Genomic DNA, 20981 nt, shown 5'->3' on the forward strand with positions numbered 1-20981 from the left:
CCCCCCCCAAACTAACACACCCCAGAGTGCTCTCCCCACCCCAAATTTGCATTTATTTTATATATATTTTGACAATAATAGATGGAACTCACACATTACTGGCACGTTTGCAAAGTGCTTTCCACACCCAGGGATCAGGCTCTCTCCTTAGCAGGTGAAAACACAGACTCAGGTTGTCAGGTACTAAGGGTTAAGTGTGGGTGGGATCAGAACCCAGGGCTTCTTGATCCTAGGACCAATGTTCTATCCACTAGATGGTGCTGCCCCATTTCTAGTCTTTGCTGACCTCCAAGCTCCCGTCCCCAGCAGCCTTCCAGACATCTTGAATGGGACGTCCAGTAGAGATCGTAACCAACTCATGATCTTTCCCCTTTTAACACCCCCCCTCCCCTTGCCCCACCTCCTCTGTTACTATAGAGGGCACACCCTCCTCCCCGCCCCTCAGGCTCACAACCTAGGAGTCATCCCGGACTCCTCACCATCTCCCCCACCATCCAATATGGTGCCAAGGCCTGTCGATGCCATTTTTGTAGCATCTCTCGAATATGCCCCCTCTTGCCTGCCCCCTGGTGTGCGCCTGCACTATTGCAATAGTCTCTCCCCATTCTAATTCATCCTTCACCCAGTCTAATCATGTCACCCCTGCCCCCCACCCCACCCCATTCCATAAACTTGTGACCTCCAGGATCAAAAAGAAAATCCTTTGGCTTTTGAAGCCCTTCATACCTCGGCCTCGTCTTTGGCTGCCCCCCTCCCCCCCATCTCTGACTCCTGGCTTCCCTCAAGTATCAACCAAAATCCCATTTTCTACAAGAAGCCTCTCTGCTGTTTGTGAGCAGCACACACTTAGCCCAGTGTCTAACACATAGTAGGCACTAGTTTGACAGCTAAGCCTGAAGGTAGGGGCTGGTCCCTGTGCCTAATGGATAGCTTGTTGGATGAGGATCTCACCTGTAATGGACAGAAAATACCCATTTTAGAGGTGAATGCCCATTACTGGCAATTTGGTTCAACAAGCATGAGTCAAGGGGCAGGACTTCCAGCACAGAGAAATTGGAGACGGCCACCTTCTGGAGCAACCTGCTTCCCACAGGGCTGAGCTTCTAGGGCTCTGGAAGTTGTGGGGAGTTTCCTTGGTCCTGCACAAACACATTCTAATTTTTTAATTTTTATTTTTACACAACTGGGGTTAAGTGACTTGCCCAGGGTCACACAGCTAGTAAGTGTTGAGTGTTTGGTCTGAGGCCGCATTTGAACTCAGGTCCTCCTGACTTCAGGGCTGGTGCTCTATCCACCGCGCCACCTAGCTGCCCTCCACAAACATATTCTAATCTAGTACCCAGTAGCTGTGTGACTGGGACCAAAGTCCATGTCCCTGGGCAAGCCACTGTAGATGAATTCAATTTCCTCATCCACAAAATGGGTATAAGACCTGGCTCATGGGCTTCATGGGCAGGAGGGTTCCGGAATCCCGGGCCTCCTTCGTCTTGAGGATTTGAGTATTTAGAGCTGGACAGCTCTTAATTCTATAGACAAGCCAACCAAGGCCCGGATTTCAGATGACCATGTGGTCGCTCTCGTTGTTCAAGGCCTCATGTGTCACGGACCTGACCTTAGAAGGGCCCTCGGCGATCATCCAGCGCACACGAAAGGATCTCTCTGAGGAGCTCCAGCGGGGATTCTAGCCGGGGGTGGCGGAGCCCCAATTCAAAGCCAATCTTAACAGGGTTCAAGTGTGAACTGTCATTCCTGATGCTACGAAGAGGTGCATGGTCTTAGCAGAGAACAGGACGAGCAGGCCTTAGACAAGAGTCGTGGAGGCCTGTTTGGGAGAGGGCACGGAGGCTGCAGCCTCCACACTGGCCCGGGCTATAACACATTCCTTCCTCCTTGGGCTTGGTCCAAATGGGCAGAGCCCTCTTCTCCACTCAGGCCTGAGGCAGAGTCTTCTTCAACCTCTAGCACAAAAAAAAAAAAAAAAGAGGTGGGGTGGAGGGTGGCCCCCGACAAACAGACCAAGGATATGTCATTTTGGCTTTTAAACTGGCAAATGTCTGAGCCACCCAAGGATCACCACACCTTGGATTCCTACTTAATAAAAGTTCTATCAACAGCCTCTAATAAATTCCCAAAAGTACAATACTCTCGTTTTTTGTGTCATAAACCACTTCAAAATGTGCTTGAAATAATCTTTATTGTTATTAATGGTTATTTATAGAATACAAAAAATTAGTATGTCCATTTAAAAAAGAGTAACAATAATTAGTAAAACATCACTTGTTGCCTTAAGAACGGGAAGGAGAGAATACAGAAAAAAACATGAAATGAGTAAGAGAGTTACATCACTGACCTGCATCCCTCCCTCTGCCCAAGAAAAGACCCAAAGAGAATCCCCTCACTCTCTCATTTACGGCATCGCATCTCAGCTCAGAGCTGCGGGCAGCTTTTGCCCAAAGGCAAGAAGGATCTCTTGGCACACTGCTTGCCTAGAGCACGAGAGAGCTGCCCCAGGTGCTGAGGGTGGGCACCGGGGCACCGCAGTCTCAACATCCTTGAGGCATTTTTTAAAAAAGAAAGCTCTCCCTCAGAGAAGGCAACAAAATGCCAAACATCTGGGAGGAGCTGAGAGACCACCAGATGGACAGAGTAAGTCGAGGACATACCTCGGGTCACCTTTCCCAGCAGCATGAAGAGAATACAAAATAAATTCCAGCGATGACATTTGTCCCTTTCCCTTAAGACAGATTTCCTTTAAAATATGAGATTAGTAGTGACAGGAAAGTCTTGAAAGAAATCCCAAACCCAGTTTTGACTGCAACGGGGACATGTTCTCTCCTGTTGAAAGGTTTGGGCTGTTGGCCACTTTTTTTCTGGGGGGAAGGGAATCAACCCAAACATGACTAGAAAACAATTGTTTTTCTTAAAATTTACATTCAAATTGTGCTTAAGAGTTACGGTGTGGCGTTAAGGCCTTAAGTGACAGTGAATTCCTCCAGCTGTCCAGGTTGAGTACAGGGTGGCGGGGGGGAAACTCTTTACTGACCAGCCAACCACACCAGCTGGACCCCCAACCTAAGGGAGGTCCCTGAGCCAGCCTGGGGAGTCCAAATGCTGGGCTCTGTGGGGCCCTGGTGCCCCTGATGGAGACCCTGGCTAAAGTGCTGGTGTTCCCAGAAGCCTCTGGCAGAACAAGTGGATATGTGGGCCTAGGACCCAGGGGTGGGGTGGTACCTGTTCACCCCAGAAAGTGGAACCTCCACAGGGATGAAAAGGAAATTGTTTCTCGGTTGACAACAGGCATTCCAAGCCCACCTCAATCTGCCCACCAGAGTGCTGTCAACCCACCGTTGTCACGGTCTTCTGTCACACAACAGCTGGAAGCAGAAACTTGCCTGAGGAAAGGCTGTGGCAGCTGGGGGAGAGCGTGTGGGAGGGGACTGCTCTCCCCAGCCATCCGGCAGCAAGGGTGATCGGGGGGTGTGAGCGGAGGACATCTGGCAGCGGCCGGGGGCCTGGTTCCTTCCTCTCCAGGAGCCCCAGCAGGGGAGTGTGACAATGCATTTAGCAGAAGGAATGTGGATGATGCAGATGCCAAGCCCACTGGGGTCAGAGAGGGGATCTGAACCAGCTCTGCCGTGCTGATCCCCAACTGGAGGATTCTTTGGCTGCCGGTTCTCTGGGTCGTCTCGTTCAGACAGTAGCAGGCACTTTGGGGAGGCACAGAGGCCCAGGGCACAGGAGAGCAGACGACGCTGCGGGAGAGCCCTGCCCTGCCCACACCCGATCCAGGTGGTGAGGCCCCACAATCACCCAGGGTATTGAACACCAAGTCCCAAATCATCCGGCCACAGACGCACAGAAAAGGGAATCACATACATAAATTAGAGGAATAACTTAGCAGAGCGTGGGGCCGTCCGTGCGTCTCTTGGCCTTCCCCAGTCAAGGGTGGGACAGACAGGAGCCGGGCCCCAAACACAGTGCTGGCTTCGCTTCAGGCAGGGTGCTCAGTTCTCTCTCCCCTTCAGCCCTGCTCTAGGCTGTCCGTGGGCTGGACTGCAGCATATGCTGCTGGGCCCAGGGACAGCTGGCGACTGAAGAAGGAAGTTGTGCGTTTGGGTTTCACTCGCTTGATCTCCTTGCCTGGAAATTGAGAGGGAGGAAGAGATCTGGCTCAGTGGGGGCCCAGGATGGAAGAGCGTTTGCCTGGGGCTGCTGGTTGGGTGTCTCGGCCATCAGCCAGACCAGTGTAAGCAGCAGAAGCAGGAGTGGTCTGAAGGTCATTGTCACGAGCACTGGGCTCAGACAGAACTGCCTTGGACCAAGAGCTTAGCTCCATGGGAACATGCCGCCCCATTCCCCGGGGGTTCTTGTCTCAGCTTGGAGAGAGGGTCCCCAGAGAATGAGAGGTGACAAACCTTAAAAAGGAGAGGGGATGGGAGCATAACTGGAGTTTGGCTGGCAGCAGGGATTTGGGATATTCTTTTTTTAAAAAAAATTATTATTATTTTTAGGCAATAGGGGTTAAGTGACTTGGCCAGGGTCACACAGCTAGTAAGGGTCAAGTGTTTGGTCTGAGGCCGGATTTGAACTCAGGTCCTCCTGACTCCAGGACTGGTGCTCTATCCACTGTGCCACCCAGCTGCCCCTGGGATATTCTCATAAAATCCATTCAAGAACAGTACACGTCCCTGTGCTGGGCCTGGGTATGCTGAGACTAGGGTGAAATCAAACCGAGAAGTGTTTCCATTGGTGAGGGTTAATTAGAGCAGCAGCCATGGGGGACTGTGGTATCCACTGCCCTTCCTTGGGTGACTGCAGGTGGCGTCTGAAAACGAGGTCTCGCTTTCTAGAACACACCTCAAAATCCAGGAATAACAGGCTCCTGGCCAAGGATGGAGTATACCTAACAAGGGGGCAGTTAAGAATATAATTGCCTGCTGTATCCTACAAAATATAATTAAAAGAGATTTAAAATGAAAGGGACGGAGGAGGGAGAAAACTGACTTATACCCAGACCCCACCTGGCCCCCAAAAGCCCAGGAGGGAGCCCTTCTCCTCAATATTCCCCTCCCCTTTCTCCATCCCGGATGGACACTGACCCCCTCCAAGCCCCACACTTGTAGGAGGGGAAGCCGATCAGAGCTCCTGGTCTACTATGACACGCTGGCCCAATGGGCCTCCCGATGGGTGGGAGTCAGGAAGACTTGAGCTCAAATCCAGCCCTGGGCAAGTCACTTACTGTCTGTGTGGCCCCGGGCAAGTCACCCGTCCTCTATTTGCCTCTGTTTCCTCAAACATAAAATGGGGATAATAGCAGCACCCAGGGTTGTCGTGAGGATCAAATGAGATATCTGTAAAATGCTTAGCACGGTGCCTGGCACACAGTAGGTGCTCAATAAATGCTTGCTGACTGACTGTTCTCCCCAATAAGGAGGACGCGGTTGCTGGGGCCCCTGGGATCAAATGACCGCTCCACCTTAGAATCTGGGATGGGGGAGAGGAAAAGCAGGCCGAGCCCGGCCCGGCCCTAGACTGGAGGGATGCCAGCTTGGAGCCCTTGACTGGTTACCCTGAGGGAAGACCCCAGGAGGGGCAGGAAGGCTCGGGAACGGAATTAGGGAAGGGAAGGGGAGGGGAGGAGAGTCACCCAGAGAGGCCTATGTGGACAGGTGGGGCTGCTGACCAATCTGGGTTTTTTAAAAGACAGGATCAAGAAATGTCTCAGGGGAAATTAGTGACCTGTTCCTGGCAAGTGAAAGGTGAGTCGCTGAGTCCCAGGTGGCTCTGGCTTAAGAAGAGACGGGAGGCAGAGGCCGAGGCTGAGGCTGGTACGGGGACGGAGAGCCAGCAGAAGACTCGGCAGCAGGGACAGGGGCAGGAGCAGTTAGACGACGGAAGGCTTCAGCTCAGACATTCCTCAAAGGGGACCGCCACGCAAGCAAATAGCATGGTGGGGGGCAGCGAGGTAGCACAGAGGATAGAGCACCAGCCCTGGAGTCAGGAGGACCCGAGTTCAAATCCAGCCTCAGGCACTTGATACTGGCTGTGTCACCCTGGGCAGGTCACTTAACCCCAACTGCCTCACCAAAAAATATGAATGTGAGTAGCATAGCACCTTTCCAAGGCCCCTTTTAAATGTGACTGTCAGTTCAAAGTGCTTGTGAATGACGTGGGGGCCCAGTGGGGAAATGAGGGTCCCTAGCAATAGGCACAGAAGCAGTCTGTGTGTGTGGCAGACGTCCCTGACTAACGCAATGGCACCAAAGTCGGATTTAGCGTGAGCCCACAGGCTTCCGTGTGTGTGCGTGTGTGTGTGCATGCACACGCGTGTGCGTGTGTCCCCTCTCCTCCTCAGAGGCTGCGGGCACCGGTTAGAAGGTGACCCAGGCTTGAGTAGACTGTTAGGTTTTTCTCATTACTGCCCTTGCTTTAGTGGGTGCCTAGGATGTTGCTGCTTATTTGGGATTTAATAACAGCAGCTAGAAGCCCAGGGCAGGTGACAGAGAATGAAGATGAACACGTGGCCGGGTTCTGTAAAAACGGTCTGAAGCGTGAAGACCCAGTGATACCCGAGGCTGGCAGGGAGAGTGAGGAGGAGGACCACCAAAGCAAAGATTTTGTTTGAGCTCCAAGAGGCGAGCAGAAGGGCTCGAGCGGCTCACGCTGGAGAGGACGAAGAGGACGCGAGCAGAGCGGCCTAAGGCCCATTTTGCTGCAAGAATGATTTTCAGAATGAACAGAACAGGCCAAAAATGGCCAGCTGGGAGCTGTTCCCCAAGACAAGCGTGGCGATGGGAAGAGAGCCCAGCGGCCCTCGGGACGGCGGATAGGCAGGGATAGACCACGTCCTCAGATCCCGAAAGAACTGACCAAGGGGACCGCGGGGCTGCTGTCTGAGAGAGACCATTACAGCCAGGAGACGCACCACAAACACTGCATGCAGGGGACCAGTGAGAACGGAGGCTGCTGGTGTGGACCAGCGAGCTCTGCCCCTTCTGGGACTGGGAGGGTGGAGGGGTTGTGGGCATGCCAGAGAGAGAGGAGAGAGAGACAGGAGAGAGAGGGAGGAGACAGAGGAAGGAGAGGAGGGACAGAAGCAAGGCCAGTGCGCTCAGGCTCATCTGGAAGAGGCTGAAGGACCCGGCTTCACGGGGGGAGGGATGTGAGCGTGGCCCAGTGCTGTTCATCAATGGCTCAGACAGAAGCTGGGGGGCAGGTACGCTCCTCAAATCTGCAGACGCCACAAAGCCGGGGGGAATGGCCACCCTACCGGATGACAGTCAGAATTCAAGAAGGTCTCGAAAGGCCTGAATATTGGGCAGCATCTACTCGAATGCAGTGGAATAAAGGCACGTGGAAAGCCTTCGACTTGGGCTCAGAAGATCAAGCTCCCCAGCAGAGGATGGGGTGGGATGGCAGTCCAGGACCCTACACCTGTGTTGGACGTTGCCCCCTCCCCGCCAGTGCCGGGCATCCTATTTTAGAAAGGCCACGGGTGGATGAGGCAGAGCAGATGGGGACCACACCGAGGACCCCTTCGATGGCGCCACTGGAGGACTGGGAAAGGCCTGGGGACATCGACCAGGGAGAAGAGAAGAGCCGGGGGGAGACGAGGGGGCTGTTCTGTGTGGTCGCCAGCGGGCAGAGCTCATGGCAAGGGAGGCAAGTCGTGAAGAGGGAGTCTTGGCCGTGGCACATGGCCAACCCTGAGTGGAAGGGGCTGCTTCGGCAGGTCAAGACTGGCCCTTCATTGGATCTAACACAAGCCGAAGAGCCTCGGGGCTCGACCCAAAATCCAGATGTGTGGCTGTCCGGCCCCCTCCCCCGCAGCCCTGGACGCCCGCGTGGCTTGGGCCTGCTTCGATGGCCTCCGTCGTCCCCTGGGCTCCAGCGCCTTGGATCCAACTTTCCACTTGGCGGTGGGAAGCCCACCCCACGTCCCTCCTTGGGGTCTGGAGCCACTCACCGTCATCCACATAATCGATGGTGGCCAGGTGCTGGATCCGGCTGCAGACCACACTGCTCTGCCTCCGGAGCTTGTGGCGCTGAGAGGCGGTGGGTGGCTGGGGGCCGGCGGCGGGGCTGGCCTTTGCTTCCTGGGCCAGGGCAGGCTCCTTGGCTAGGCTCAGCTCGATGCAGTACTCGATGAGGCCGCTCATCAGCTCTGCCTAGGAAAGCCGAGGAAAGGAGAGGACAAAGCAGGCTGTGGGGGGGGAACGACTGGGCTAAGGACAGCACCCCAGGGGGCCTAGGGAGGCACAGAGGAGACGCGGCACCACTCACAGCTCTCCGACCCTGTCCCCATCCCTGCCCATGGGGCATCTGGGGTCACAGGAGCCAGCTGAAGTCCCGCTTCCTGCTCTGCGACAGGAGCCAAGACAGCTGCCCTCTCTCAGCCTCGGTCTCCTCTTCTGTGAAATGGGCCCAATCACAGCTTCACTGTCTACTTCACAGGGTTATAAAGCTATGCAATCTTGGTTGTAAACCCAAGTGTACGTTAGTGTGATCTCCTCCTTTTACAGGGAGGGGGACTGAGAAGGAACGCAGAATAAACAAGATCACGAAAGGATGGGAAAAAACCCAAGAAACCTCCCAAACCAAAGCACTGCCACAGACCAAAGTGGTCTCCCATCGGGCCAAGGCTTCCTGCCTGGGCCCTGAGGGAGCCACCTCCAAGCTGTGGGTGAGGGGCAGGAGGCCCCATGAACCCCAGGGAGGCACAGCACACACACACACACACACGGAGGCTGGCCACAGTGAGCGCCAAGGGGACCCAGAGCCCTGGCCCGGCCCGACTTTCCTCTGGGTACGTATGGGCAGGCCCCTGGCAGCGGAGCCCCATATGTCACAGCCACGAGGCTGGGCTCTGACCGCAGAACCCCAGGCCACCTTCAAGTACTGGCGAGCTCTCCCCTGAACTGCTTGTGTATTCTGACTCCTCCAAATGCTCTCCTGGAGGGGGGCTGATGCCACCCAGTGAGAGACAGCCTGGCACAGGGCAAAGAGCCAGAAGCCCTGGGTTCCAATCCTGGCTGGGGGACTGGCCTGCCTGGAGGTTTAGACACAGAGAGTGCCATGCGCTCAGCCCCCTCCACTGAGGCCGTTACCTGCTTGGAGTAGACTTTCAGGAGCTTGTTCACGGGCATGCCCTCACTCTCCCCGTCGAACTCCAGCCATAGGATGGGCTCATCGTCGCCCGAGCAGGTGTAGTCCCAGGACAGCTCTTGGAAGCGCAGGCCCAGGAGGACATGCTGGCAATGAGACCGGGAGGGAATGGTCCGAGGTCACGGCCATGACCGGGGACACCCGCCACTGGCGGGATGAAGTCTTGAGTTAAGAGACGAGAGCCCCGCGGCTCCGGGAGGGCTGCGTCCCTCAGAACCTTCCACGGGACAACAAAGGAGAAGGGGGGGAGATGCACGAGGGCACACAAAAGAACCCAGGAGGCAAACAATAAAGGCTGAGGAACAGACTGACGCCACAAAGGGCTGCCGTGTGATCTCACCCGAGCCCCACAATCGCCCTGGGGGGCAGAAACGAGGCACTGGGAGGGGACGTCCAAGGTCCACTAAGCGTGGGACAGAGACCAGCACCGTTGGCTGCCATGGTATGATGGGCGGGGCAAGGGGCTGGGTGCGAGTCACTTTGTAAACTACACCAGGGAGGCTGTGTCCTCAGGCCCATTCCAGATCCTGACAAAACGCAGGGATCCAAGGTGGGCCCCAGCAGAAGTGTACCTTCTCCTTGGTATCGATGACGTGGACGCCCTCCAGGTTGATGGCCACAGTCACGGCCTTGCGCCCACCCCGATGCAGGAAGCCCTGGGCTGGTTTGTCAACCTCACCGCAGAAAAACGCGCACCTGGGGGGCACAGGGGTGGCCAGCATTAGGCTCGCAGCCTCGCCACCTCAGAAAGGCCCCTCCCCGTGACTCACCCATAATAGGGCAGCTCGTGGCACTTGAGCAGGTAGGCCCGGTAATGCCTGGTGAGCAGCTCAGCCTCTGGGCACGCCGCCTCTTCCTTCACCTCCTGGTAGGCACTCAACAGGCCCTGCTCCCCGGGCACCAGCCGGGGTCCCCGGCTCCGGAAGGCTGTGAAGAGGCTGTGAGGCCTCTTGCAGAGATGGGCAGGCAGGAAGGAGTCAAGCTTCTCTCTAGAGGGCAAGATGGGCACTGTCAAGGGATGGGGTCACACCTGCAGCCTTGCCAAGGGAGCGAACCTCCAGAGCCCTTGCAGGCATCAGGCCACGAGGCTTCCGTCCGCCACAGTGATACCGATGTCCTGTGCAGGACAGCTTTTGGCCTCTGGTGGTCAAACTGAGGGCAGGAATCCTTCCCATCCGGGGAGGTGACCCCTGGCAGGCCCAGGAAGAGAAGGGTTTTTGAACATCCTGCTCTCATTAGGGGCCAGTCTCTACTTAGAAACTCTTGTAAGCGGGTGGGACGCGGCCCAGGCCTCTGCAGATGGGGAGCAGATGGCTCATCAGAGACAGATGGGACAACATGGAAAAAGGCAGCAGCCCACGACTGGAGAAGGCCAAGGGTTTAGCGAGTACAGGGCGAGGGACAGGCAGGCCGCTGCTGGAGGCCCAAGGTCCCTCACCGAGGTGGCCAGAGCTGAGCTGGCTCGGTCTCGGAGACTCAGGTGTGTGTTAACCTGAGGAGACAGGCAGCCCCTCAGACAGTGAGTGTCTTGGGGCGGGGGATCTGCCCTCCAGACTCCAGCCAGGGCATGCCTGATCCTGCCTCCCTCAGAAGATCGGGGTTCGAGTTCTGGGGCGGCCACTTCCTTGCTGGGGTCTCCTCTGGGCCTCACTGCTTCACCTAGGTGGTCTTTCTGGCAGAGCCTGGGGGCCTCTTTCCTCAGAATGTTTTTAAATACTTGAAGGAAACGCTAAGTGTCAGTTAGAGTCGGATTAAGAGAAAGATAAGTATGTATCTCCCCTCCAAGTTCAACGAGCCCTGATCGGTCCTTACTTCACGGCACAGGCCGTCTGCTGGCCTTGGCGGTAAGGCCCCAGTTCCAGACGGCACACCAGGGCCCCGAGTTTCTCACAGTCCTCCACGTCACAGGGATAGCGCACCTCCAACACATTGAACTTGGCCTCTTCATACAACAGCCTCAAGACGTCCTCATTGTTGACCTAGGAAGCAAAGGGTCCTCAGACAGAGGCCTGGCTCGGGAGGCCAGAGCAGGGCCATGAGAGCACGTGAAGAGTGGAGGGGGGACGGGAGACGAGGCAGAGACAGGAAGCACCCTGGGGAGTCTGTTCTGGGCTCTGCTGGGGCCAGGCAGCCTCACCTGCAACTCCTTCCGCTTTGGGAAAAAGACATTCCTTCGGAACTGTAGCGAAGGCTCATCTGGGGACAGAGACGAGAAAGTCACCGGCCCTGCCCTCTCCCCACACGCCCCAATTCTTCGTCCAGCCCCGCTTCTCTTGCTCTGCCTTTACTCCCATCCCACATTCTTGCCTCACGTACCATAATTTAGTAAGGGGACTCACTGGGGACACTACAGGTGACCTTTTCCTGAGGCTCACCCGCAGGCAGGGGGGATGGGATGATGGCTAGCCTTTCAAATCATCTGCCAGGTGCAGAGGCAAAGGTGCCTCCAGGAGGCTTTCTGCTCATCTTCGGTCTGCTCCGCCAAGTCCAGCCTAGCTGTGGCCTAGCTAGCCAGCTGGCCACCAGAACGGCCTGGGCTCTGGAAGGTTTGGGGACAAGGCCAGGAGGGACTGTGGGGTTAGGCTCCACAGCTACAGGTCCCATGACGTGGCCTGGGCTTTACTCTTGCCTCCGATTCCGAGATTAGAGCATTGGACTTATTTCAATAGGAAATCTGCCCCCGCTAACCTGAAATGGAAAAAGGAGGGAGGGAGGGCAAGGAGAAGTCCAGGGGCATGAGGAAAGCAAGTGCTACAGACCCACAGCCATGTCATCCTCTGGGGCGTCCGTGAAGCGAAACAGCAGGTCCGGCCACTGGCGGCACACCTTGTACGGCTGGTGTTTGGGTTTCAGCTGCACCTCTGCCAGAGAAGCGGAGAAGGGCCCTTCAGTGGGGTCGAGGCAGCGCCTCCGGAAGGCGCAGGCCCCTCCCTCCCCTCCCAGCCCCCTCCTGTCCTGGCTCCTCGGGATGCCCTCAGCAAGGCTGAGCTGTGGGGAGAACAGGACAGGTCTCGGGGGGAGTGGCCCAGGCCAAGTTGAGCTGAGCCAAACCCAGCAAGGCCCCTCTCTCCAGAAACCAACGATCGGGCAGGCCTTTGGAGGAGCAGCTCCACGTTAAACGGATGAGCCCAGACCCCCGCTCCTCTGGGGCCTGTCTACACTGGGCCTCCACAGCAGGCAGCTGACTCCAAGTCCCGCTGCCACCTGGTCAACGTGATTTTGTTGTCCAGGATCTGGGTCGAGTGGAAAGGGGCTTGGATTTAAAATGAGAGGAACAACAGGGGTCACATCCCACTGCTGCCTCTTTCCTGTCATGTAAGCTCTTGGGCCTCAGTCTCCTCCTCCGTCAAATGAGGGGCACAGACTCAATGACCCTGGGGGCTCTTCTCAGCCTTTGGGACCCCCAGGAGTGTCTCCAGCACTTTCCCCTCCCCAACATTTTACTCTGCAGCGCTTCCTCCCCCAGCGGTCCCTGTCCAGATCCTCAGCTCCGACCCGCTCTCCCCAGCCCCCTTGGCCTCCGCCTGCTGCCCCGCTGGAGCTGCCCAGGTACAGCCTTCCTGGGAATCTCCCTGGGACCCCACAGACCTCTCCTTGGCCTTCAGGGTCCTGCCCCTGCCCCCAACCCCCTTCTTCAGTGCTCTCCGATCCCCCCGCCAAAAACTGTTCTTTCTAACGGCCTGGCCCCCATATTCCCCAGCTCCAACCCCGTTCCTTTTCCCAGTGGCCCCTGGGGTCAAGCTGCCAGACTTAGTTCTGTGGTTCTGCCACCAGATCTCCCTGGAGAGGAGGAGCTCCTGGGGGCACAGCCCTGCGCACAGTGGGCCCCCGTGGCATCTATGTCACTGGCTGAGTCATCGGGACACCTGGGCCCCATACTGGCTGCCCTGCCTTGGGCCCGACACTAGAAGGCGTTGGCAGGGTCTGATTCCACTGCCATCATCTTACTGTCGGAGCATTCAGGCTTTCGGGTGCTAGTTCTTTTCTTCCCACCATCCCCAGGGGCCTCTGCCCTTGATGCCTCACTTGGCCTCTCTGGGCTGCTGGGCACAGCCAGGGAAGCCCGCTGATGCCACACTGGGCAGCCAATCAGGGTCTTGGCTTGTCGGGCCATGAAGTCGTCTCAATGCTCGCCGTGAGCCTTCCGTTCTCTTTGGTATGCTCAGGGCCAGGGAGGAAAAGGAACTGCAGGGGGAGCACAGTCAACCCACGCCAGGCTGCCTTAAGTCAGACAAGCGGTGGATTCCCATAGTTGGAGAGTCAGGAATGTGCCCAGAGCTGGGGAGGGGGAGGAAGGCAGAGAGGTCCAAGACAACAAGGAGAACGTCAGCTGGCACGGATGGCACACCCCCACTTTTCCCTCATGGCACTGTCTATGTATGGGCAGAGTGGAGAGGGGAAGGGGTTGGGGGGCCGGCAGGAGGGAGCCCCACCCCCAGGGCCACAGAGTCCTTTATGAACCAACCAAGGAAGCCCCAAAGCCTGGAAGACGTAGACAGGCCACAGGGCAGGTGAGGATGGGAGCTGCGGCTGCTGAGGAGAGAGGACTGGTGCACCAGGCCCCGAGGAAGGAGCAGGGGGAAGAGGGCGTCTGGCCGGGCTGGCCAACAGCCAGGCCGCCTGACTCCTCCCAGACGACTCGGTCCCTGACAGACCATGGCCCCCCGGCAAGTGGCAGCCCCCCTTTCTAATTCCATGCCTGTCTTTGGGGCAGGGGCCATCAGTCTCAGAATCAACAAAGACAACCAAAGCTTGAGCTTGAGGTTATGGTGGATCAAGGCCCCTGTGGCCCCCTGCTTTGAAATGGGTGGATCATGCCTGCTCTACCACCTGGAGGGGCTGAGCCCACCCCCTCAAGGGGAGTGCAGGTACAGAGCAGAGGCGACCCTTCCCCAGGCCCCAAATGTTTGGGCAGGTTTTCTCTAGTGCTAGGGCTCCATCAGCTCCTGCCCTCCTCCCCCAACGGCGTAGAGATGGGGGGACCTCTGAGATCATCTGGTCCCCCTCTTTGGGTACAGATGGAGAAACTGAGCCTCAGAGAAGCGACGGGAGCTGCGCAAGGTCATATATTAAAACCAAGAGTTTGAACCTACATCTTTGGACGCCAAAACCAGAAATAACAGCAAACAGAGTTCCAACTTCTAAGGCCAGGCCTGGCTTGGTCCTCACAACAACCCTGGAGGAAGGGGCTATTGTTATCATCAGCCCCATTTTAAGAATGAGGAAACTGACTCAGACAAGAGTCCAAGTGTCCTGGGTAGTTCTTCCTGACTCTGGGTCTCTCAGCTGCCTGTTCTCTGCACAGCCTCAGGACCTTGTAGGATCAGGGCTGTGGAGGCAGTACCAGACTGGAGTGTGCCCCTCCCCAGGCTGCTGGGAGGCTTGGAGACAAGTCTGGAAAGTGCTTTGCAATCCCTGAAGGGCGCTGTCAGTGCCCGGGACCTTCTCTGCATTTCCAGTTCCCACACCTGTGAGTCATCCATCCCCCGCCCTCACCCCGGGAGCCCACTCTCTGTCCCACTGTGCCCCTGGAAGTGGGACGGATTATGTTCGCAGCCACCTTGGGCTTCATTCCTGGTCCAATGGTATGCACCCTAAACTCACCTCTAGGCTCCCCACACGACACTGGCAGGGACCTGGGAAAGGCCTTCCCTGCTAGCTGATTCGCCAAGTTCTCCACCTGAAGCCCGAGAAAACTACATCCAGATACAACACTTTTGTTTCCAGAAATAGCCCTTTCTCAGAAGCCACAGTCCTTCCCCTCATCTTACAGAGAAGGAAACTGAGGCCCAGAGAGGGGGAGTGACTGGGACCCACAGGTCGTGAATGCCAGAGGTAGGATTCAAACCCAGGACCACTGACTCCAAAGTCAGCCCCCTTTCCACTGTACCAGATGCCTCGTCCAGCTGATAATGCCCAAGGGTCCTTACCAAGCAAGGGCGAGATAAGCCAGAGGGCAAAGGCCTCCACGGCGATGTCGGGGAGCTGCAGGGCCTCACGGATGGTGCGGTGAAGGTCCTGGGCAGTGATGGAGGCCACATTCTCCACAGCCAGGGGCACCACTGTGTCGTCCATGAGGTACACAAGCACATCAGCTGCTGTAACACAGACCAAGGTCAAACTGCTGCTGCCCCGGCCTCTCGGGGGCAGCCAATCCCTGACAACACCCACCTGCCCCACACCCCATCACCCATGCGGCTTCCAGGGAAACGTTTCCTATCTCCACCTGCACCAGCCTTGGAGACCCAGAGGGAGGCCTCTCCTCAAGGGGGCCTGCTGTGTTGAGAGGGGTCTCTGGGCTCTTCCATCAAACCAGCACTCTTCCCCAGATGGCCACCCCCTGCCAAGTACCTCCAGGGACATGAGCATCTTTCTGGCCACAGGCCGGTTCCCACCATCCTGCAAACCTAAGACAGAGCCTAGCTCTGTGGGATCCTAGGGACTGGCATCCAAAACCTAAGAACACACTGCAGCATCAGACATGCCGAGACCCCACAGGTGTGGGGGGTGGGGGAAAAGAAGGACACGCTGAGGTGTGATGGAGACGGTGCTGGGCGAAGGCCCATTTCCAGCCATGGCCATGACCATGGTCGCTTACTAGCGAGGTGATGACCCCGGAGGAGACAGCAGAGGGCCATGCAAAGGGACCAGGCTTTGGAGGGCAGCATGGGAGCCTGACTGAGGGGTCCTCCCCACTCCACAATCTCCGTGTAGCAGACCGGCCTTCCTGCTGCCACAGCACAGAGCACGGCTCCCCACTGAGGTACTGCACGGGCCGCCCGTCCCTCCCCTGTCCCTGGAACGTTCCCCCTCCTTGTCTCTGCCTTTAGGGTTCTCTGGCTCCTTCATGGTTTAGCGCGAGAATTACTTTCTATATGAAGCCCCTACTGATCTCCGCAGCCCCTTCCACCGCCAAAATCGTCTTTATTTCCACTCTCTCCATATCCGAACGTGAGAAAAGGGCAGCTTCCCAAGGGCAGACCTGGATTCATTTTTGTCTCTGTGTCCCCTTGCATATAGTAGGGGCCTAATAAATGCTGGCTCACTGAACAAAGGAGCTCGGTCTGTGAGCGCAAAGGCCCGACTTCTGTCAGCCGTGTGAGCCTAGACAAATCTAAGAATCTGCCTGGGCTTCAGTTTACTCATCTGCAAAGTGAGGATTTTTGCATCCCTTACAACGCAGAGAAAAGAAATACTCTGTATGGCTTACGGCAGCACAGCAACGCCTGTGTGCTTGGGAGGGCCACAGCCCTGCTGTGTGACCTCCGCAAATTCGCTAGTGCCCCTGAGCCTTCGTCTCTTCCTCTACAAGCTACAAGTGATGTCAGCAGTCACTGATGGAGGGCTGCTGGGGAGACAGGCAAACACTGGGCTCTGGCCCCTCAATCCTGGCAAACCCTGTGGTGTCACGCTAGAAGCCGCTGAGTGCGGCCTGTCTGCCCCGCTGATGCCAATCTGAGCCCCTGCCCCGGGCGGCCAACAACGAGGGAGGCACGAGGGCAGGAGAGCGACAGCAGCAAACAGTGAGAGGCAAAACGGGCTCCGTGGGGGGCAGCTCCGCAAACTGGGATGATGGCATTGGTGCCGTAAGAAACTGTAAGTTCAGAAGCCTGAGAGGTGTGGGGGAAACCATGGGTACAGACACCCAGGAATAAGGGGAAGGACACAACAGGGAAGCTACCCGGCTGGTCACGAGGAGCAGAAGAACTCTGGTCCCCATGGCAGCCAGTCTGCCAGGCCGAGGCTTGGCCTGTCCACCTGCCTGGATGGGCCCAGCCTCCTCTCCAGGGAGGCGTCTATGGGGGAGGATGGTCACTAGCAAGTGAGCGGGATAGAAAGGAGTGACAAATACCTCCCCTCATTCCAGTCACACCCAGGAGCAAATACAAGCCCTGTGTTTGGCCTTCAAGGCCAAATTCCCTCCCACTTCCCCACCAGTCTGGCCTCCGGTCTCCCTCTCCCAGCTCCAGGCCTTCTCTCTGGCTGTGCCCTCCCCCAGTCTCCAGGAAACCATCCCCAGCCACTCTCAATTCCAGGGTCTTCCTCTGCTCATTTCCTGCCTGTCCTATCTGTAGCTTATTTGCATAGGTCAGTTTGCTCATCACCCCCTCCTCAGACTGATTCTCAATTTTTACCTTTCTTTGTGTTGCCAAGGCCTGAAGGCCTGGCACACAGTAGGTGCTTAACTTTATGACCTTTAAGTATCATTTCCATCTTGCCCAGGGTCATTTCCATCCAACGTTTCCTTTTCCTTAATAGCACAGCCCAGGTCTCAGGGAGGGGGGGGGGGGGCAGATGCCCCATCTCCAGCCCCCTCTCACCTCAGTGGGAATTAAGTACCTCCTGCCAGGCAGGGGCCATTGCCCAGACTGTGGATGGGGATGCAGCACATGGACAGAAAACACCAGATGATTTGGGGGAGACAGCACTAACAACGGGGGGGGGGGGGGAGAGCAGAGATATTCAGAAAAGCTTCACAGAGGAAATGGCCCCTGAGCTGAGTCACCAAGGAAGCTAGGAATTCTCAAAGCCAGAGGGGAGGAGGGAAGGCATTCCAGGGTCATGGTTAGCCTGTGCAAAGGTGTGGAGATGGGAGATAGCCCCAAATTCAGGGACCGTAAAGAGGCCAGTTTGGCTGGAAATCAGTGTGTGTTAAGAGACCCCATGTAAAGCAAGTGTGGACAGACTGGTGGGAGGGAGCCAGACTGCAGGGTCTGCGGTCAAGTCTATGCCTTGGTCAGTGGGGCAGGATGGAGAGGTCGGAGACTCAAGGCCAGGTGAGGGATCATCAGGGCTTGGATCACAAGTGGAGACAGACAGGCTGAGAGGGAAGGAAGATGACAGGATGACAGAGGTGCTGAAACGGGACGAACAGATGGATGAAACGGAGGTGTGGAGGCCAGAACTGTGGCTGGGGGACAGACGTCCACCGGCCTTTGGGAGAGGCCTCGATGGGCCGAGGCTGGGCAGTGGAAGGCACGCAGGAGCCGGCTCCTTGAGTTTTCTGTTTCACTTCTCAAGCCCCTCAGGCCTATCTCAGAGTCTGGCCCTGTGGGGGCAGAGAATAAATGCTTGCCTGGTGCAATCGGTCCCCAGGGCTGGGGGTGGGATTCCAAGCCAGGCTAACACTCTACTTGGGGTTCATCTGTGGGGAGGCCACAATGAACTTCTGGGAGCAGAGGAGCTGGGGGCCTGGGGGTAGGCATTTAAGACACATGTCTCAGGTGCCTGGGCACAGCCCCTGTCCATCAATCCTGGTCAAATGTGGAGCGTCTGACCACCGAGTCAGCTCACAGAAGTCCCGGAAGATCGTGGAGAGAGCCGGGCGGGGTTCTGCACGACGCCCTCCACTCCCCTGGCTGGGCAGAGACTTCAGCATCTCAGGGATCTGGGTTCAAACTGCTTCTGTTACTCACTCCTCACATGACCTTGGGTCAGTCTTTCAGGTCCTTCCACAGAATGAGGAGCCTGGAAGGCGCCTTCCAGCTCCAGATCTGTGACCCTATGATTCCTTCCACTAAAAAATTCCCATTAGCCAATAAAGGGAAGAAAACTTTGGCAAGGTAGGGAGGGTCAGGGAAAGAAGGTGCCCTTGAGGAAAGCCAGCTTTCCCTACAAAGGACAGGGCAGGACCAATGACACAGGCCAACAGAAGCCTTCCAGACCACCACCAGGAGAGGAAAACAAAGGAGGCCCCGGAGAGCTGGCCGGCTGGGGGAGACAGAGGGGGAGGGAGGGAGGAGAGCCAGGTCCAACTCCCCAAAGGCTGAGGCTTGCTATGATTCAAGTTCTCCGGCAAAATGGGGACAATCCCAGCTTTGTGAAGCCACTCTAGGGCCTCTATGTAGAGATGCTCATGGCTACAGGGGGGTCAGCCTGAAGGATGCTCCCAAATTGAACTTTTAAAATCTCATCTGACCATGACATGACGGTAAGTAATGATGATGATAAATAATGATGATGAGAGCACGCACTGACACAGTGTGTGAAGGTTCCAAAGTGTTTTACGTTTTCTCACTGATTCTCACAACCACCCTGGGAGAGAGGTGCTATTATATATACCTGTTACACATAAAGAAACCGAGGCAAGCAGAGGGGAAGTGACTGGCCCAAAAGTCTAAGGCAGGATCAACTTAGGTCAATCAAGAAATAAACATTTATTAAACACCTACTATGTGCCTAGCTCTGTGCTAAGCCCCAAGGATACAAAAAGAGGCAAAAGACAGGCCCTGCTCTCAAGGAGCTTATGATCTGATGGAGGACACAACGCAAACACACATATACGGGACTCCAAGTGCCGCCCCACTAGCCCCCCCATCTTCAAACTTCCTCCCTATTCTCTCTTTTTCCAGCAGACGGACCACATTCCTGGCCTCTGCCTCCTCTCCTCTCATTCATTTCTCACCCGATGTGGTCACTGGTCAGACCCGGCTCTCTTCCAAGTCGCCCCCCGATGGCCTCTTCTCGTCCCTGCTCCCCCCTCGACCTCTCTGGGGCCTTGGACATTCCCCTCGGAGATTTCATGACCCTGCCCGCCCTTTGTTCTCCTCCCACCCTCTGGGCCAGTTCTCAGGCTTCTCTGCTGGCTCATCGATCATCCCAAGACTCTCTCCTGGGTCTTGTTTTCCTCTCTCTGTGACCTCATTAGCACCTGTGGGTTCATTCCCACCCCATGCAGGTGACTCCCAGATCTCTGTATCCAGCCCTAACTTCTCCTGAACTCCAGGCCTGCCAATCAATGTGAACTGGATGTTCTAGAATCATCTCAAACAAAACCTGTCCAAAACAACTCGTTATTTCCTTCATCTGGACTCCTCACGTCCCATCAGCTGCCAAGGCTGGTGGACTTGCTCCCTCCACACCGTCTCGCCCATCTGTCCCCTTCGCTTGGGTCCCTGGCCTCTCCAATCCCTCCCCCACAGGTGCCATGGTGAAATCCCGAGAGCACGGGGGTGGCCTGTCCCTTTTCAGCCCAAGTTGCTCCCTATAATCTCTAGAATCAAACAATCCTTCACAACTGGGCTGACCTTCCCGGACTTCCCACGCATCACTCCCCGTCACACACTTCATTGTCCAGCCTGACTGGCCTGGCTGGACACAAGCTCCCATCACCGCCGGGGGCACTTGCTCCCCACCCTCCCCTCTCAGGACCCCCAGTCTCCCTCAAAGCTCAAACACCCCTCCTACCAAGGCCTTTGCTAATCCTCCCAGCGGCTGGTCTCCCCCCGCACAAGCAGCTCTATTTAGGGACAGGAATGGATTGGGATTTCGGGGTAAAAGGACCTCTGCATGAAGAACTCCCAGAGTGAAGGCCTGATGCCAAAGGAGAAGGGGAAGAGGACCCACCTCGGGCTCCCACGGAGGACACACTGCTGCGATGGGAGCGCTCTGCTGGCCCAGGCGGCCCCGAGCCCTCGCCTCCCTCCATCTGCAGAGAGAAGAGCGTGGGTTAACAAGACTAATGGCCAGCATTTATGCAGTGCCTACTGTGTGCCAGGCTGTCACCATCCCATCTCACAGGTGAGGCCCAGCCTCTAAAGCTACTTCCTTAGCTGGGGGGAGGGGGAATGGCCAGTCCAGAAGCTGGGGAGGGGGAGGGCTGGGAGTCAGAGCAAGCCATCCCGGGGCCACAGGGCCAGGGCTGGGAGGCGGGGCTGAGGTCCACAGAGGACTGGGAGGGAGGAGGGTAAATGCCAGGCTGGGGAAGCTCGAAAGAGCCTTTGGAGAGGATGGAGGGGGGACCAGAGGGAGGCTGAGGGCTGGGGGGAGGGGGGAGAGTGGGACCAGAGGGAGGCTGAGGGCTGGGGGGGGGGGGG

General features: G+C 56.7%; 1 protein-coding gene across 2 annotated transcripts in view; it reads right to left on the reverse strand.

Annotated features, from left to right (window-relative positions):
* Positions 1–2177: 2177 nt before the first annotated feature.
* FRMD8 (FERM domain containing 8) overlaps positions 2178–20981 on the reverse strand; it is a 19783-nt gene continuing 979 nt past the window's right edge. The window contains exons 2-11 of one of the 2 annotated variants that reach the window (XM_027856141.1): positions 20512–20593; positions 15096–15260; positions 11925–12026; positions 11303–11361; positions 10978–11144; positions 9936–10154; positions 9738–9861; positions 9108–9251; positions 7967–8168; positions 2178–4140 (exon numbers count right to left, since the gene is read on the reverse strand). In XM_027856141.1, coding sequence (XP_027711942.1) covers positions 4022–4140; positions 7967–8168; positions 9108–9251; positions 9738–9861; positions 9936–10154; positions 10978–11144; positions 11303–11361; positions 11925–12026; positions 15096–15260; positions 20512–20593 — 1383 coding nt within the window. In that variant the 3' untranslated portion in view covers positions 2178–4021. Of the gene's footprint in view, positions 4141–7966; positions 8169–9107; positions 9252–9737; positions 9862–9935; positions 10155–10977; positions 11145–11302; positions 11362–11924; positions 12027–15095; positions 15264–20511; positions 20594–20981 lie in introns of both variants that reach the window. The other variant, XM_027856140.1, reaches the window with a different exon arrangement.

Source organism: Vombatus ursinus, unplaced genomic scaffold (assembly GCF_900497805.2).
Source record: "Vombatus ursinus unplaced genomic scaffold, bare-nosed wombat genome assembly UNPS02011369.1, whole genome shotgun sequence".
Lineage (NCBI taxonomy): Eukaryota > Metazoa > Chordata > Mammalia > Diprotodontia > Vombatidae > Vombatus > Vombatus ursinus.